Below are 18,854 nucleotides of genomic sequence, written 5' to 3'. Positions count from 1 at the left end.
AACTTGTCCCTTGTCATACACTCTGACATAAACACTATTATAATCCAAACAATTACCTTGACCGAAAAAAAATAAATTTATTTATAACATACTCATTTTTCTACAAACCTAACAACTGAGAACTTTGTATGTTAGGTATGTTATGCATTTCACTGAATTACAATAGTTTTTTTCACTTAGGTTACAATGCCATGAAAAAGTGAAATTATTGAATATTTAAGAGATAAATCCACTGTGCTGCAGCACCACAGGTGTTCTCAGAGCCAGAGCTCCTGTTAATAATGTCACAATTATCTACGGGTACAATAACTAGGACACATAATCTATTGTATTCAACTATAAAGATTTGTTGACGTGGAATCTAAGTGTTGACACATCCTATCATAAAAATCCCTTCAACAAAGTAAAACTGGTAAACCATGTAAATGTTCACTTGTAACTGCAATGCATTACAGTAACTGCTGGGGGCAGTGTCTCCTCTATCTTCTGCCATGGCTGCATCCTACTAGTGTAGCCTACTGATGAGAACCAACATATCAATGAAGGAGGGAGAAACATGATGAAAAGAAGGCAAAGCACAAGTAAAATGTAGACTCTGTGAAGTAGAGTTGTCATTTAATTTTAATAGTTGTCAGTTTTTTTCAGTCACCGACAATTTCTTGTTTCAACTGGTTATAAAAACAGTGTCATAATGTATTTTAGTAAATGCTTTAATCAGCCCCTATTGCTGCTGATGGAAATACACAACACAAGATATTGGTCATTTATCTAACCAATTTGATGGATAATTCAAATTCATGTTCATAATAAAACGGTTACAGGAACATTTGTCACTCAAAATAGAAATGTTTTTTACTTTCAAAAATAAAACAGGTATAACAGTCTATACATACCTCAGATATATTTACATCAAATGCTTTCCGTTTGACCAGAACACAGGCTTTTAGTCTTTTCATTCCTGATGGAAGATTACAAGAAAGGATTGAGGGTTGTGAACCCTTACTAGCTTTGGTTGTAGCCACTTTAGTGTTGTTTAGCCTTATAAAATACCACTGACCATCAATTGTGTCAATATCACTCAAGCATTGATCATGGCATCGGGGATGCAGTTTTATAGCTGTGGCAACCTAGTGGAAGAAACTGGGAACTGTCACAAGGTTTTGCATTGGTTTTTGCTTTGCTTTTGTGTATCTCTCTTCTCTTGTTCATATTTTGCATTCATATTTTGTATTTCTTCATGATGTTGAAGACGTAAAGCTTCTTGTTTGTGGCTGGAGAGATCATGTATAAGGGCAAATTCACTTTTTTTCTTCTCCAACTCCTGCTCAACTTTCTGATACTTCTGTCTCACATCTTTAATTTCCTCACCGTATTTCTTTTCAATATCCTTAGTGTATTTCAGTTTAAACGCATTTAATTCTTCAGCTTGTTTTCTGGCCTCACCCTCATATTTTCTCTTCATTGTCTCTAGTTTTTTTGGATAGTTTTTCTCTAGTTCTCTTGGTTTCTCCTCTTGTTCTCTCCTGATTTGATCTTCTTCTTTTCTTTTGTTTTCATATTCAAATTTTTCTTGTTCACGTTCTTTTTGGAGTATTATCAGCCTTTCTTCCCCCTTTTGTTGTCTTTGTTTCGCTTCTTGTTTTAGTTTTTCCCACCACTCTTTACGCTCCTTTTCCCAGACTTCTCTGTTTTTTCTCAAGCGGTTCATTGACAGCTGCTGCTTTGCCCTAAAACTCGCTCTTTTTGATTGTTTTATTTGCTCTTCCATAGCTTCAAGTTTCTGTATCCACTGAGATCGCTGAATTTCTTCCTCCTCTTTTGTTTTCCTGGTCTCTTCTTTACTCTCTTGCTGTTCTTTCTTTGCCTTCTCAACCTCCATCTGTATGTTTTCCTCCTTCTCCTTGAGTTGTTTTCCCTTTAGTTCTCTCTCTAGCTCAATTTCTGCCCTCTGTTTTTCTAATGTTATTTTCATATCTTGCATTTCTTCCTCATGCTTTCTTTTCATCTTCTCCCCCTCCTTGTTCATCTCGTCTTTCTTCTCCTCCAGGATCTTGTCCACCTCTCTTTGGATTGCCGCTTCAGCCTCTTGCAGCATCTCATTAGTGTAGCAGCTGCCACCATTTCTCTTCACCATGGTGTCAATCTTCTTAATAAGTTCACTGACTTGTGTGTGATTTTGTTTATCACGGTTGTTGAACACATGGTATCTTCCTCCACAGTCAGTGATTACAATCTTAAAAGATTCATCACATTTATTCTCAATGTACTCATCAATACTCATCTTCACGTCCTCCACATCATCTCCTCTTGTGAAAAGAATGATGGTGAACTTATCTGAATTCTTCCCAAAGACTTTCTTGATGAGTTTCAGTGTCTGCTTCTCCTCTGGTGTAAATCTTCCGATCTGCGACACTAACAGGAAGACATGTGGACCTGGAGCCAGAAGACTCATGAATTTCACCATCTCTTCATTAACCTCTTCATGGGACAAGGTTGTGTCAAACAGACCAGGAGTGTCGACCACAACAACAGGACGACCGTCCACTTCACCCTGAGCTTTCTGACAACACTTGGTGACTGATGTTTGAGTCGGTTTGGCTTTAAACTCTTTTCTTCCCAGAATGGTGTTTCCTGAAGAGCTCTTTCCATTTCCTGTTCTTCCCTATCAGCACAATCCTGAGACAGTCTGAACTCTGAGTCTCTTCATGACCTGTGAATAATGAGGTTACAACACATGTTGAAAATAGCATTGACTGAACAGTAGAAGCTGTTTTTTTTTATGAAGAGACATTAAACAAGCAATTAGAATACTTACTGTTCATAAGTTCAGTATGTAGTTTAGTGATGTATTTCTGTTGCTGTACGATCTTCTCCACCTGGGCATGTGCAAATGTTTCCGTTGTGTAACTGTGTCTTTCGTTTTTGTCAGCTCTCATCTTGTCCACAGTGTCCAACAGCTCAGGGATCTGCTGTTTGTCCTTGATGTTGACAACAATAGATCTTCCTCCACAGCTCTGACAGAGCTCCTGGATGTCTTTGTTTTGAGTTACAAAGTTAACAACAGCTGGAGCTGTAGGATCTGACTCCACAGTGAACAGGATCATGGTGAAGTCATTGACTCTACAGCTGAATGTGTTCTGGATGGTCTCTAACTCTTTCTTGTCTTCATCAGTGAGGGGACCCACAGGTAGGACCAGGATGAAGCCATGGACGCCCTCAGGATCACAGAGGGAGATACACCTGAGTGATTCCTCCATCACTTCCTCCTGAGGTTTTCCATACAAGGCAGGAAGCTCCACCAGGGAAACCTGACGTCCACACACCTCTCCCTGATGTTTAACACACTCTGATGAGTTGGAGACTGAATGAGGGTCTGTCTGACCTAAAATGGCCTCAGCTGCTGAAGTCTTCCCTGCTCCTCTCCTCCCACACAGAACCAGGTTTAGAGCTGCTTTCATGGGTTCAGACACTTCAGTGAAGGTCAGGAAGGTTCTTCTGTTTTCCTCCACAATGTTCTCAATCTTCTCCATTAACAGTTTGTGGTCATTTCTAAACATGTGGTATTGTCGTCCTCCACAGTGTTGAAGCAGTTTGTTCACAGAGACACTCGTCTCATCCAGCTGATGATGGTATGTGGTGACGACCATCGAGTGTTTAAAAGCATCTTGACCAAACAAACTCAGGATGAAGTTCAGAGTTTTTCTGTTTTTCTCAGTGAACTCAGAAGGCTTCACCAACAGCAGCAGAACATTTGGTCCAGGAGAACAAAGAGACACACAGTTCTTCATCTCTTCTATCAGTGACCCCACAGTCAGACTGAACATGTCTGGAGTTTTCACCACTGTTACTGGTTTTCCTCTCCACTCTCCATGGTCACACTCACATTGTCTGACTGGACAAAACTTCTCAAAGCGAAAAGATTTCTTCTTCATGATGAAGTTGCCAAGTGTCGTCTCTTCTTCCTCACTTTTACCAACCAACACAATCCTGAGTCCAAGAGCTGTGAGACAACAAGACATCAAAAGAGATATGACATCATCATCATCATCATTTATCACTCAGTCAATGTGAAAAGACTAGAGAACCAACATTTCATCTAATATGTGAAGACTATGAACAACTGGTTCAGTTTTGGATCAGATCCAAATGAAGCTGCAGCCAATGAATCCATTATTAGGTCACCTCAATCAGCACTAACATTATGAGGTGACATATAGAAACACATGCTAACTCAGTTACACAGCTGACAACAAGACTGTTGTGAGAAACTCACCAGCAGCTCGAGCAGGATCCATGTTCACAGGGACTGTGTTCTTTGGGTGCAGGTGTTGCTGGATCTCAGCTGCTCCACTGTCAGAAACATCACTGCTCACATGTTCCCCGTTGTTCTCCTTTATAATCTGACCCAAGCGAGTCATCAGTTGTAGAAGTTCAAGGTTCTTTTGGGTCAAAGATCTTGATCATGTGTTTTAATGCTGGAAGTTGCTCATACTTTTCTAAAGAGCCTGGCTTCTCCCCTCTGGGTGTTGATATCAGCACCAATGAATGATCAAATGATCGATCACCAAAGTTTTCCAGGATTCTTTGTAGTTTCAGTCTCTGTTCCTCAGTGAAGTCTTCAGGCTGTAGAACCAGCAGGAACACATGAGGTCCAGGATCAGAGAGACTCACACAGTCCTTTATAAACTCCGTCAGTTTGTCTTCAGAGATGTTTGGATCCAGAAGATCTGGAGTGTTGATGAGGACTGTTTCTTTCCATGTGCACCGTCCTCTGATACTCTGACAACACTTTGCAGCTTTCTCAGTGTTGAACACAGTCTCTCCCAGTATGAAGTTCCCCACTGAACTCCTGTCAGACCAGCTGTTCCCCAGCAGAACAACCCTCAGCTTGGAAACTGAGGAGAAAACACAAAACACCCAGAGTTTATAAGGATGGTTGAAGATGTGGATCTCAAAAACAGTCACTTTAAAGCAGAAGTAAGTGGTCCGGTCGTTTTCGCTAATGCTGCGTTCCAGGCAGGCTTTTGAAATCGTAAATTACAGCTTCAAGTCACAACTTAGGACTTTGTAGCGTTTCAGGCAACCCACTCGTGTTTTTCCGACCTGTTTTATCGGTGAAAGTCACTATAACGGCCACTCGTAACTTCAGACCGGTGAACTCGTACCAGATCGAACTGGTACCACTTCACGGTCGGAAAAATACGAGTTTCCTTGAACGCACCATAACAGTCCTCGTCGCTACGTCGCCACATTCACGGCGTTCCTTGGCTGCACACACAGCCCTGCATGCCGTTCTCTCTCCTCATTGGATAAAAACTGTAGGATACGATAAATGTTTTCTCCTCGGCTCAGAGCAGAGCAGAGTGACTGACAGACCCGTGTTTCAGTCCAAACATTCTATGTAAGTGATTGCTGTCGGAAGATATAACTATTTAAGACTTATATTAACACAAATATATCACTTACTTCTGCTTTAACTTACAGGTGGGAGGGAGTATGTCAAGGCTGCTTGTGCATTCGGACGATTTACAGTCGTTTTTCACTGTGAAAATAGAGAGATAAAAATCAGACTACAGATCAAACCTGATCATATTATACATACTGTGATTTGTGAAGATAAAATATCCAGAGGTTGTTCACAGAGGAGGAATAAGGGGAGCTGATGTGAAACAAATATATAACAATAAACCACTGAGATGTTCAATCATTCAGTGAGTGTCTAGAAATCTAGTCTAGAAAATTCCAATAGATAGTAAAACCTACCGAGAGTTAAACTACAGCTACAGAAACATCTGGAAAATGGAAACTGTGTTACACCAGTTCAGAGAGTTGAAAGACATAACCACAGTATTAAGCAAATCTGTTCAGTTCTACTGACAAAGTGAATGCCAAACTGACATAAGGACACAAATACTAAACATGTGTGATCCACATTGATTCACACACTGGCTGATTACAAAGACAAGATACTTCTATGTCCATCCTTGAAGAGTCTATGTACCCAACAATGTTTGAGTTCAGCCACAAGAGGGCGCTACAGACTTTCTGACAACACTAACCTGTGCATTTACCATCAGGCCTCCATACAGCTTTAAAGATGGTTTTAATATTTAATTGCGAAAATTAAGATGAGGAGAAAAGCAAAAAAACATTAACATTGTGAGTTTAGTTTGTATAACTGTGTATGTCATTAGTTGGACAGTGGTGGTGCTGCTGATGGTGTTGTGTGATGTATTGAGTTAACATTAACAGTGAGCCACGGTGTCGTCTATATTTCAGAGTCGGACTGGACTCACCATTTGCTGCCGTCGCCATGACGTCACTCTGCTGGACGCATCAGAGACAAACGATGACGACGTGAAGCTCAGAGACTCAGTCACTGCTGCACTGTGACCTCTGACCTCTGAGCAGTTCTGCTGAAGACAAACACTTCTGTGTCATGACTGATGCTGAAAGACGACAGCAGCATCACAATCACCATCACACAAACACAAACACAAACACACACTTGTAATGTGATACATGTTTGACAGTTTAATGGCCGTTACCTGTGTGTTTACTCTCTGCCATCACGTCCTGGTGGTCACGGTGGTTTTGGGGACAGACGGATGGGGACAGGCCCAAAAACACAAAAATAGTAAGTTAATTAATTACCAGTAATTATCAGTCTTTTGCCTTGTGTTGGAGGATGCAGTGTGGTAAAGAAGCTTTGCTCTCTGTATAGAATTCATCTTGCCAGTTTACTGTGGATTGTGTACTTCTTTCTTTATTCATATTTTGTTGTGATAGAATGTGTATTATTGCATGTATATTAACCGTCCCTGTTTCTTGTGTTTTTGTACCATACTAGTGTACACCAGATGAAATTCCTACTTTGCAATAAAATCTGTTCTAATTCTGATAAGAGCAACAGGAGGAAAAGGCTCGCACACTGATCAAAAATGGCAATGTCCACCAGAGATTGACAGATTCAACAAAGATTTAATGGTCCATCAAACAACAAAAAAGTGCAACCATGGTGATAAAATAAAATAAAGAAACAAAAATAAGTAAGACAAAAACGTTTCGGCCTACACAGCCATCTTCAGTCTGGGTCAGGGTCAGGGTGTACCAGGTTTTATTATACTTTAATTGTTTCAATATAGTCTCAGGTTTCACCCTGTGGTACAAGATGTGGCCCTGGAACATGTATGGACCCACCCACTGTTTGACTCTGCCTCAATCTACATAGAGCACAGGTGTGTGATTTGCCCCTTAAAACAGACTGAAGATGGCTGTGTAGGCCAAAACGTTTTTGTCTTACTTATTTTTGTTTCTTTATTTTATTTTATCACCATGGTTGCACTTTTTTGTTGTTTGATGGACCATTAAATCTTTGTTGCATCCGTCAATCTCTGGTGGACATTGCCAATTTTGATCAGTGTGCGAGCCTTTTCCTCCTGTTGCTCTCAAATGTTTGTTGGCCTACGCACCTGAAAAGAGGATTTTTTTGGACAGTGAGCAAGAGCGCAAACACCTTTTCTCCTAATTCTGATAAGAGAAATTCTTTGGTTTGAGCTTCAACCACCATCCTCCGAAGTTACTGCTGCATGTCAACTAGTTACACATGATCAGACCACAAAATAAATATCTGTTAAAGTTTCTAATAGATTTTATTGTGTAGCCTATATTGTGAAACATATTAGTGAATACAAAGTTCAAACTTAATTCAGCAGTGTGTTTGGATAAGACATGAGCACAGAGAGGTCATAGGTCATAACTCTGGTCAGGGCACTGGATACTAGACACTAAACAGAGAAAAAAATACTGACAATGTCCACAAAAAGTCACAGAACAGATAATAATATAATCAATTCATAAGGACTCTATCTGACTCTCATTTTTACATAAAATGTAACAATAACATGGAGCTAAAATGAGGAAATCATGATCACACCCTCACTGACTTCAACTCAAAATGGCGACTGTTGAATTGATCCGAGCCTGAGATTAAACATGAAACAATATCTAACTTGTTCAGACACGCGGTCGCTCACTGACGTGTCTGAACTTAAACTGTAACTTATTCTCCGTCGGAAACGAGATGCAGAGGAAATGTTTTAGAGAAAGCTGATAAAACAGGTTTATAATATGAATAGCCAATACTCACCAGACGATCGATAATCAATCCATTTTTAACCGTGCACTAAAAATGATCGTTTTAAAAGGTTATTGATCCACCAACAGGGCCGATGCTTCCCGTCACAACTTTAATTATTAGGTTTTTAAAGCTTTTAACGCTCCGCAGAACGTTTTCTCTGCTCTGACGTCCAGGACGAAAGTGAAAGTAGCTTCCCCTCACCCACAGTGACGTAGTTACACCTGTAATACCAAAATAAAAGCATTTGAATTTCAACATTGGAAATAAAATCGAATAGGAAAAACGTTCATGTAGTCATTGATATTATTTCATGATTGTAGAAATAGCATTCTGTACATGTACAAACATAGATCCTGGCTCATTAGCATCAAATATACAAACATGTCCAAGACTCAAATGCTTATTTATGCTTATGCTGGTCACTTCCCTACTCTCTCTGCATCTATCAAGTAAAAGGCAAAGGCATCAACGAACAGTCAGTTCAGCAGTATAAAGATGTTTATTGGTGAATGTTTCAAATCAATTGTGCAGCTGTATCACTGATGACAAACGCACAGTAATCAGATTACAAACATTAAAAAAAATCATCCTGTGCTCTGTTCTAATTCTGCAGCCAGAGAGATCATGTAAATCCAGTTTTAGCTAGATTTATTAAAACAATACATTCCCCAAGTAGGCTACATAAATGACACAAAACTCAAAAACACAAAAAAGTCACTTGAAGTGTACACAAAAGAAATCAAGAAGACAGATATTATTTCATGATTGTAGAAATACCTTATTATGTATATGTACAAACACACATCCTGCCCATTAGGCAAATACACAAACATGTCCAAGATTAAAATGCATATTTAATTAATTGTTACAGAACAACGACAACAAAAAAGTTAGGTCATGCAATTAACTGAGAAAGTCAACTTTCTGAAATGGGTAACACTTTATAATAAGTACACACTATTAAGCATTAGCTAAGCATTAAATACTGAAGTCATCATTTATAACACATGAATACTCATTAGTATGTAGTTTATAAACACAATTAAAAATATTTTACTCATCATTGATAAGCACTAACTGTAATAATAAACTACATACTAATGAGTATTCATGCATTATAAATGAAGAAGTATTTATTTGTGCTTAACTAATGCTTAATAGTGTGTATCTATTATAAAGTGTTACCCAGAAATACATATAATATTTTGTCTCTTAAGTCTTGATCAAAGGCAGCACCTTTCACAACCTTGCCATTGCTTAGTTCCTGTACTGTTTATGCTGCGTAAACTTTGTGACGTTTATTTTCTCATGAAAATCAAATCATTGTATCAACACCGTGACCATATATAAAAAAGCTCCTCTGGAGTCAGTCTACAAAAGTACAACTACAGTTTCCCCATGCCATGGTACTGTATGTCAAACACATCACCTCATAAAATACAACAAGAGGCTTTTGTTTCAACTTCTGTCAGAAGTGTCTGTATCAGATCACTTATTTCTCTCTCGTGGATTATTTGCAGGTTGTCTATTTCTGCCTGATTTTTCACTTTCTTCATTTGGTTTTCATGCATGATCAGTATGTCTTTAATTTTTGTTACATTTTCAGTCTTCTTGGTCACGCATTTTACTAAGTCACTGATTTCCTGCTGATGTTTTCCCCTCTTTTTGTTTTCATTGTGGGCTGAAAGTGCCTTTAACAGGTCATACTTAACATCTCTGTCCTTTATTTGTTCCTCATGCTCTTGTTTCTGAGCAGCAAAATCTTTGGAGTATTTCTCTTTGAATTTATTGAACTCTTCAGCTTGCTTTCGGGCCTCCTCCTCGTATGTCTTCTTCAGAGACTCCAGATTTTTATTATAGTTTTCTTCAAATTCTTTTTGTTTCAATTCTTCTTGTTCTTTCCTGATTCCGTCTTCTTTTCTATTCTTTTCATATTTTTCTCTTTCCTGCTTGTACTTGTCCTCTAGTTGTTCAATTCTTGATTGTTTCTGTTCATCTTCTTGTTCTCGTGTTTCCCACCATACTTTCCTTTCCCTCTCCCAGGCCTCATGTTCCATTCTCACCACCTCTCTACTCTGCTCTAGCTCTGATTCTGTTTTCTGTTCCTTCTCTAATGCCTTGAGTTTTTCTTCCCATGTTTTTTGCTGAATTTCATCCTCCTGTTTCCTCTTGCTGTCTTCTTCTTTTCTCTTTTCCTGTTCTTTATGCCTCTGTTCACGTTCTTTCTTTATGTTTTCCTCCATTTCCTTGAGAGTTTTGTCTCTTAGTTTGCTCTCCTGTTCAAATTCTTTTATTTTTTCTTTCATTTTTCCAATTTCTTCCTCGTGTTTTCTTTTTAGTTCCCCCTTTTCTTTCTTCATCTCTTCCTCCTTCTCCTTCAGGATCCTCTCCACCTCGTTCTGTATTGCTGCTTCAGCCTCTTCCAGCATCTCATTAGTGTAGCAGCTTCCTCCATTTCTCTTCACCATGGTGTTGATCTTCTTTATCAGCTCTATGACTTGTGTGTGGTTCCCGTCATCATAGTTGTCAAACACATGGTATCTTCCTCCACAGTCAGAGATCAACTTCTTAAAGGAATCATCACAATCTTCAGTGTACTGATCAATGGACAGCTTCTCATGCTTAAGTGTATCTCCTCTTGTGAAAAGAATGATGGTGAACGACTCTGAATCCTTCCCAAATCCTTCCTTGATGAGTTTCAGTGTCTCCTTCTCCTCGTCTGTGAGTCTTCCGATCTGTAACACCATCAGGAAGACATGTGGACCTGGAGCCAGAAGACTCATGAATTTCACCATCTCTTCATTAACCTGTTCATGGGACAAGGTCGTGTCAAACAGACCAGGGGTGTCGACCACAACAACAGGACGACCGTCCACTTCACCCTGAGCTTTCTGACAAAACCTGGTGACTGATGTTTGACTTGATTTGGCTTTAAACTCTTTTCTTCCCAGTATGGTGTTTCCTGTAGAACTCTTTCCACTTCCAGTCTTCCCTATCAGCACAATCCTGAGGCAGTCTGAACTCTGAGTCTCTTCATCACCTGCAACATAAGAAGATACGTTAGTTTACATGTTCATCTTTGATCATTTATATTGATAATACAATTTCTAAACAGCAACAGGTCAGAGAAGATAATTTAAACTTCAGTGAAGCACTGACCAGTGTCCACTGTATTAAGGTCCTGGAGTTTATCCCGCAGTTTTAAGATCTCATCCTCTTTCCCTTGTACAAATGTTTTTATTGTGTAGCTGTGTGTTTCATCTTTGTCAGCTCTCATCTTGTCCACAGTGTCCAACAGCTCAGGGATCTGCTGCTTGTCCTTGATGTTGACAACAACAGATCTTCCTCCACAGCTCTGACAGAGCTCCTGGATGTCTCTGTTATCTCTGACAAAGTTAACAACAGCTGGAGCTGTAGGATCTGACTCCACAGTGAACATGATCATGGTGAAGTCATTGACTCTACAGCTGAATGTGTTCTGGATGGTTTCTAACTCTCCTTTGTCTTCATCAGTGAGGGGACCCACAGGTAGGACCAGGATGAAGCCATGGACGCCCTCAGGATCACAGAGAGAGATACACCTGAGTGATTCCTCCATCACTTCCTCCTGAGGTTTCCCATACAAGGCAGGAAGCTCCACCAGGGAAACCTGACGTCCACACACCTCTCCCTGATGTTTAACACACTCTGATGAGTTGGAGACTGAATGAAGCTCTGTCTGACCTAAAATGGCCTCAGCTGCTGAAGTCTTCCCTGCTCCTCTCCTCCCACACAGAACCAGGTTTAAAGCTGCTTTCATTTGGTCACTTTCATTTGATGTTTCTTCAATCTTCTCCATCAAGGATCCATAGTTGTTTTCTGACATCCTGTAGTGTCTTCGTCTACAGTCTTGAAGGAGTTTATTAACAGTGACAGTCATTTTAGTCACCTCATGTGTTATGACGACCATCGAGTGTTTAAAAGCATCTTGACCAAACAAACTCAGGATGAAGTTCAGAGTTTTTCTTTTCTCCTCACTGAACTCAGAAGGCTTCACCAACAGCAGCAGAACATCTGGTCCAGGAGAACAAAGAGACACACACTTCTTCATCTCCTCTATCAGTGCTTCCACAGTCAGACTGAACATGTCTGGAGTTTTCACCACTGTTACTGGTTTTCCTCTCCACTCTCCACAGGAGGCCACACACTGTCTGGTTGGTGACTGTTTCTGGAGGTGGAAAACTTTGTCCCTGATGATGAAGTTACCAAGTTTTGTCTTTTTGTCTTCACTTTTCCCCAGCAGCACAATCCTGAGACCAGACGCTGAAACACAACAGAGACAAAGATAAAATGTTTTCAGTGCACAGACACAGGCTGAAACACATTTACCCTCACGAGGAAGTCTTTTGATTGCTCCTCGTGCTCAGTCAGTTTAGTCATTTAATCAGTTAAAGGAGTCATCACCCGGAAATCGCATTTTTCCTTGTTATAACATGTATACTGGTGTTGGACCTCAGTGGAAACTTGCCTGAAAACCTGGGGTTTGAAAGTGGCTGAGTTTTTTCATTTGGGCTCTTTGTTTAAGCCAGAGTAGCTCATGAGGCTGCACACCTCAACATTACGAGATTTTGATTCTGCGCCTACGGTGACGTCACCGTGGCGCCTGCTTTCATAAACACACCTCTCTTCCACCACCCCGACTTCTGCCGCGCCGCCATTACGGGTTGTTTTATTTCCCACTGTAGCGCTGTTATTTCGTCACTTTATTAAGTTTTAATAATTTTTCATGCGAGAAAGTAAGGGTTTAGATCACCAATGTGCGGTTCGTTTATCCAAATGACGGCTGTTTAGAAGTTTTCTCCGCGTAGGGAGAAGTGAGCAGCCAGCTGCAGCCAGCACCAGAGGAGCAGAGGAGGAGTGACTCCTCAACCCGCCTGCAGCGCTCGTTTACCTGGCCGAACGACATCGTCATGCCGCCGAAAGAAACTATCGTTAATTTATTAAGTTTTAATATTTTTTCATGCGAGAAAGTAAGGGTTTAGATCCCCAATGTGCGGTTAGCTATTTATCCGAATGACGGCTGTTTAAAGTTTTCTCCGCGTTGGGAGAAGTGAGGTGCAGCCAGCTGCAGCCAGCACCAGAGGAGCAGAGGAGGAGTGACTCCTCAACCCGCCTGCAGCGCTCGTTTACCTGGCCGAACGACATCGTCATGCCGCCGAAAGAAACTATCGTTAATTTATTAAGTTCTAATATTTTTTCATGCGAGAAAGTAAGGGTTTAGATCCCCAATGTGCGGTTAGCTATTTATCCGAATGACGGCTGTTTAGAAGTTAGCTCCGCGTTGGGAAAAGTGAGGTGAAGCCAGCTGCAGTGAGCACCAGAGGAGAGGAGGAGGAGTGACTCCTCAACCCGCCTGCACTGCTCGTTTAGCCGGCCGATAACAACGTCGTCGTGCCGCCGGAGGAAAGGGTCGTTAATTTATTAAGTTTTAATATTTATTCATGCGAGAAAGTAAGGGTTTAGATCCCCAATGTGCGGTTAGTTTATCCAAATGACGGCTTAGAAGTTTGCTTCGCGTTGGGAGAAGTGCAGCTCCAGCGAGGCAGAGGAGCGGAGAGTGACTGGTCAGCAACCCGCCTGCAGCTGCTCCTTAACCGGTCAAACTACGTTGTCATGCCCGCGGAGGAAACGGTCGTTAATTAACTTACCCGCATGTTTGTAGAGGTTTACCGCCGACTGGTTAAATTCTTTTTAGGAGATAAATGTTTGTCTCACTGATGAAATCTAACAATTGTGGCAGTCGTATTAGTTTGTTTGAATGAAAAGTGAAGCTTCACACAGAGCAGCAGCAGCTTTGCACCGGGGCTCTGTAGCCTACGTACAGAAATCACCACATTTGCATCAATAAACACATGTTTTACAATGAACCGATACAATTTTGTTTTATTTTATGAAGTTATAACATGGTTACGGTACATGACAGAGCAGCATAGTATGCGGTTTCCAATACAGCCTGCATGTAGCCCACTGGGCTCTGTCCTCCCTGCGTCCAATCAATGCGCGCCTCATTACATATTAAAGCAGATATCAGTGGCACGGCCGTTTCGGCTAATGCTGTGTTCAAGGCAGGCTTTTGAAACCGTAAGTTACAGCTTCAAGTCACAACTACGACTTGGTAGCGTTCCAGGTAACCCGTAGCTCGTGTTTTTACCGTCCTGTTGTCTGTGAAAGTTCCCTATAACGGCCACTCGTAACTTCCGACCCGTGAACTCGTACCAGATCGAACTGGTATGACTTCACAGGAAGGAAAAACACAAAGTACGAGTTTCCTTGAACGCACCATGAGTTAGCAGCCCCCGCCCTTGTCAGGCATCAATTGGTCCTCGTGCTACGTCACCACATTCACGCGCATCCCTTGGCTGCACACACAGCCCTTCATGCCGTTCTCTCCCCTCATTGGATAACACTTGTATCCCACAAGGAAAATTTTCTCCTCGGGTTACAGCAGAGCAGAGTGACGGAGAGACTCGTGTTTAGGCTGAAATACTTCATGTAAGTGATTGCTGACGGAAAATAGGACTATTTAGGATTTATATTAACAAAAACATTCCACTGATATCTGCTTTAATACAATGAACATCCGGACTAGTCAAAACCTCGCGCCTACTCTCACGAGAGAAAGTTGCCATATGAAAAAGTGTCAGAACAAGCTCTATGTTTGAATTTTTTTTTAAAAAATGTTTCCAATAAGTTTTAAGAACTGATTCAAAGCAATTAAAGGGGGATTGGATACATAAAAAACCAGGTGATGACTCCTTTAAATGTGTTGTATCCTATTATTAAAGGGATAGTTCAACATTTTGGCAAATTGGCCCATTGCCATAATCCCTATAGTCATAGCAGTAGGTTCGTTACCTTTAATTGTCGGTGCAAGCTATTTTTAGAACGGTGGAGCAGAGCCGTGAGCTGCTCAGAGCTACGCTACGGAGGCTCATGGGATTTCTTGGTTTCCCTCAAACTCATCATATACAAAATCCCAAAAAGTTGTGAGCTGCACATTCACCACGCTATGAGAAAATAACGGAACATTGAGAGTCTGCTTGCTGAAAAACTGTCCCTGAACACAACGTGCATCAGCAGTTTTGCATGAATTTACCTCTAAAACGTCTCCGTCTAACGTAACGTTCTGTTATTATCTCAGAGGGTGGTGAATGTGCAGCTCACAACTTGTCCACGACAGCGTTTTGGAGTTTTTGGGTTGTGTATTTGATGAGTTTGATGAGGGAAACCAAAAAATTCCCTCAGCTTCCATAGCGTAGCTCTGAGTAGCCTGCTGCTCCGCTCCACCGTTCTAAAAACAGCTTACACCGACAATTACTTACAACTACAAACCTCGGGTCCTTCAGTAAGTCAATGTCAACTTTATGTGAAAAGAGTGGCTTTACAGAGACCAAAAACAAACAACTCATAGTCAATGTAACTGTTATCTGACTTGTGCCATTGAACCACAATGCCCCCCTTAAAACCAAAAGCCCTTCCCCTGGGTGTAACTCATTCAGGAAAGAAAAACTAAAACTAAAAATATCTTGTAATTTAACTTTTCTTTCAATGCATAAAATGTAATGTTTTACACAAACAGACTCCTGGTTTCTTACTGTAACACTGACCTTTTTTACGTAAACAACTTAATTTTGAAGAAAAACAGGTAAATTGATTGACATTGATAATGACTGTTACTTACTGGGCACAGGGCTTTTCCACCAGTGTGACAGTTGTGTAACTGCAGCCCACCCTGTGAATAGACAACATAATTTGTAGCTCCATGTTCTCAATCAATCACCAAATGTTGAGTGTGTGTGTGTGTGTGTGTGTGTGTGTCTGTGTGTGTGTGTGTCTGTGTGTGTGTGTGTGAGAGAGAGAGAGAGAGAGAGAGAGAGAGAGAGAGAGAGAGAGAGAGATTTAATTTTCTTGTTAGAATTGTTTCACCTACCAAGACCTTTAACAACACTCATAATAGAATGTGTTCCTTGTTGTTCTGGCCTTAGTTGATGATCTGGTAGAGTCGATGCTGCTTCCTCAACTCTTTCATAGCAAATATGTTGTCCATTGTTTTCCTTTGCAGTTTGACCCAGTCGTGTTAACAGCTCTGTACGGTCCAGGTTCTTCTGCTCCAAGTATCTGTACCTACATTTTATGATCATGTCTTCTAATGGTGGATGGTTCATGTAGTTTTCACCCGAACTCTCCTCTCTGGGTGTTAATATTAGTATTAGTGAATGATCAAATGTATCTTCACTGTAGAGTCTCAGGACTTCACAGAACTTATGTTTTTGTTCTTCAGTGAAGTCTTCAGGCTGTAGAACCAGCAGGAACACATGAGGTCCAGGATCAGAGAGACTCACACAGTCCTCTATAAACTCTGTCAGTTTGTCTTCAGGGATGTTTGGATCCAGCAGATCTGGAGTGTTGATGACAGTTATTTCTTTCTCCTTTTCTGGTACACTGACTCTCACACAGGAGTCAGGTGGTTTGTTAAACACAGATTCTCTCAGTATCAAGTTTCCCACTGAATTCCTCTCAGACCAGCTGTTCCCCAGCAGAACAACCCTCAGCTCAGACACTGAGGAGACAAAAAAAATCAACAACAATATGTTCAGTGTTGAGTCCATTAATGTATTTGTTATGGCTCAGATATCATCCCCTTTATAATCATCTCATTTGGTAAAAAAAAAATAAATAAATAAATCTGCAAGTCAGTCTTTAAACAGAGCTCAAATAATATACATTTCATTCAGTAAATTACAAAATGAACAGACCCCCTACACCCAACCTGCATATGCTTGAATATAATTTTGCCATATTTCTGTCAGGGAGACTGCTCGAGTGCACAGCCTCTAAACCCAGCTTGTTGTAAGTAGTTTCCCTTGTGATCCAACAGAGGGCGCATTAACCTGTGGCACTTCGACTTATCAGTAATCTAAGCACCAGTAGCTATAAGTGTTGTGTTCTCTGTAAAATGGAGGATACAAATCAGAAAGACATTCTGAGCATGTCATCTCAACATCAAAGCATCAGTGAAGCAGAGTGTGATATTATTTTAGGTTCTACACTGTAGATGGTAAAGTAATTCAAACAGAGCAGATGCTGTAAGAGGAGTTGAACAAACTCACTGTAAGGTGGCAGAAATTCAAAGCTCTTGCTGCGCTTCCTCTGCCTCGGCTGCACATCTGTAAAACAGACAGAAGTAAAAAGTCACTCATAAAAACAATAAATAAAAATATGTTTCTGTTCTCCTCATCTGCAAAATTGCACAACAACAACAATATGTACATTAAACATTACAAACAAAATAATACTTAAATATAAAGAAACATGCTCTCATTATGGGATTCGTTATGCTGTTAATGTAAGAGAAACTGTCACATGTGATTCATTTTGACTCCCAGCTTCTATCTAACACTGTCCTACCACCGGCTGTGGGTTGGAGCTCACCTGTTGCTACGGCCTCCATCATGTCATTCAACTGGAGACATCAACGACCTGGACACACACATGTTTATAGACATGGGGTTAATAAAGGTTCAAAACATATCTGCTGAACAACTTTGAACAATGTGACAGTGAGTCTCTCCCTCTATTGTCTTATGTGAATAAAGGCAACTATTGCCCCAAAACTAACGGCATCAATTAGCACTGACATGACTGAATTAGGAAAAGCCATTTATAATTATTTACCAGTTAGAGATTGAGTATGTTGTAGTAATGTTGAAACTTTAAAATTGTAAGTTTGTATTGCACCACCATTGTACCTTAAAGTTAAAGATGGAACAGAATAGTTACCACTTTCCTACTAAATCATGACATTTAGTGTTACCATTAAAAAAGTGTTATAGCCATTATAACCATAGTAGATTATCTTGGTTAATTAATGTTGTTAATTTACTGTAACTCAGGTTAAGCACTGTCCACATCAAATTCAAATTTTATTTATTTATATGACACCTTTCATGCTAAAAGCAGCAACACAAAGTGCCGCACAGAGGCTAAAAACAACAAAGAAAGAGAACAAAACAAGGAGAAACAACCCCAACCCCCCAACCCCCACAAATACACACAGTGACATAGAGACAGACACATAGAGGCATACCAACACACATACCCTACACACACTCACAAGCTTGCACACCCACACACTAGCTGTCATTAGTGACGGGAGAGGGGAAGCCACCTTTGGGGGCCAACCACACTGAGAGGGCTCCCGGCCCACGACTAGGGAGCGCTGCCACAGAGGCAGCCCCGACCCAGGCAGACAGGAGGCCCCACACCAAGGTACGGAGCCCTCTAGCCACCTGGGCCAGAGCCATCCACGGGACAGCAGTGGTAGACGACCAGAGCAACTCCCAGTGTAGCAGACCCCCAGGAGGAAACACTGGAGATAAAAACTAACAAGACTATTAAGACAGTAAAAGCTAAACACAGCAAGATAAGATAGAAAGTATAAGATAAGATAAAAGGTATAAAATTCATAGAGAATAAAAATAGCCTAAAATAAGTTAAATAAAAAATAAAAAATATATATAAAATCAGATGAAATCGTATAGAATGGAAAACTAAACATAATACAAAGCCCGATTAAAAGGAATACAGAAATAAAAGAAATCAATTAAAAGCCTGATTAAAAAGATGGGTCTTGAGCCTCTTCTTAAAAACATCAACAATTTCTGCGGCATCAGTC

The 18,854-nt window shown here is 40.6% G+C and overlaps 1 protein-coding gene and 1 pseudogene across 2 annotated transcripts; both read right to left on the bottom strand.

Moving 5' to 3' along the window:
• Window positions 1-1,150: 1,150 nt before the first annotated feature.
• On the bottom strand, window positions 1,151-8,355 carry LOC146980778 (uncharacterized; annotated as a pseudogene). The gene is made up of 7 exons (XR_015036543.1): window positions 8,150-8,355; window positions 6,549-6,576; window positions 6,297-6,449; window positions 5,483-5,542; window positions 4,274-4,895; window positions 2,769-4,000; window positions 1,151-2,693 (listed from the first exon to the last, which is right to left on the bottom strand). The product of XR_015036543.1 is annotated as an uncharacterized LOC146980778 (transcript).
• A 964-nt stretch (window positions 8,356-9,319) lies between these two features.
• On the bottom strand, window positions 9,320-18,483 carry LOC146980777 (uncharacterized). The gene is made up of 5 exons (XM_085788003.1): window positions 18,348-18,483; window positions 17,290-17,346; window positions 16,128-16,739; window positions 11,294-12,442; window positions 9,320-11,180 (listed from the first exon to the last, which is right to left on the bottom strand). The coding sequence occupies exons 1-5, from the start codon at window positions 18,481-18,483 to the stop codon at window positions 9,571-9,573; spliced, it is 3,564 nt and encodes a 1,187-aa protein (XP_085644129.1). The 3' UTR covers window positions 9,320-9,570.
• Window positions 18,484-18,854: the final 371 nt, after the last annotated feature.

The sequence above is a fragment of the Trachurus japonicus genome, chromosome 9 (assembly GCF_045865225.1).
Source record: "Trachurus japonicus isolate A0001 chromosome 9, Traja_1.0".
Taxonomy (NCBI): domain Eukaryota; kingdom Metazoa; phylum Chordata; class Actinopteri; order Carangiformes; family Carangidae; genus Trachurus; species Trachurus japonicus.
The sequence above is the reverse complement of the archived record's forward strand: the minus strand, read 5'-3'. Positions and strand labels throughout refer to the sequence as shown.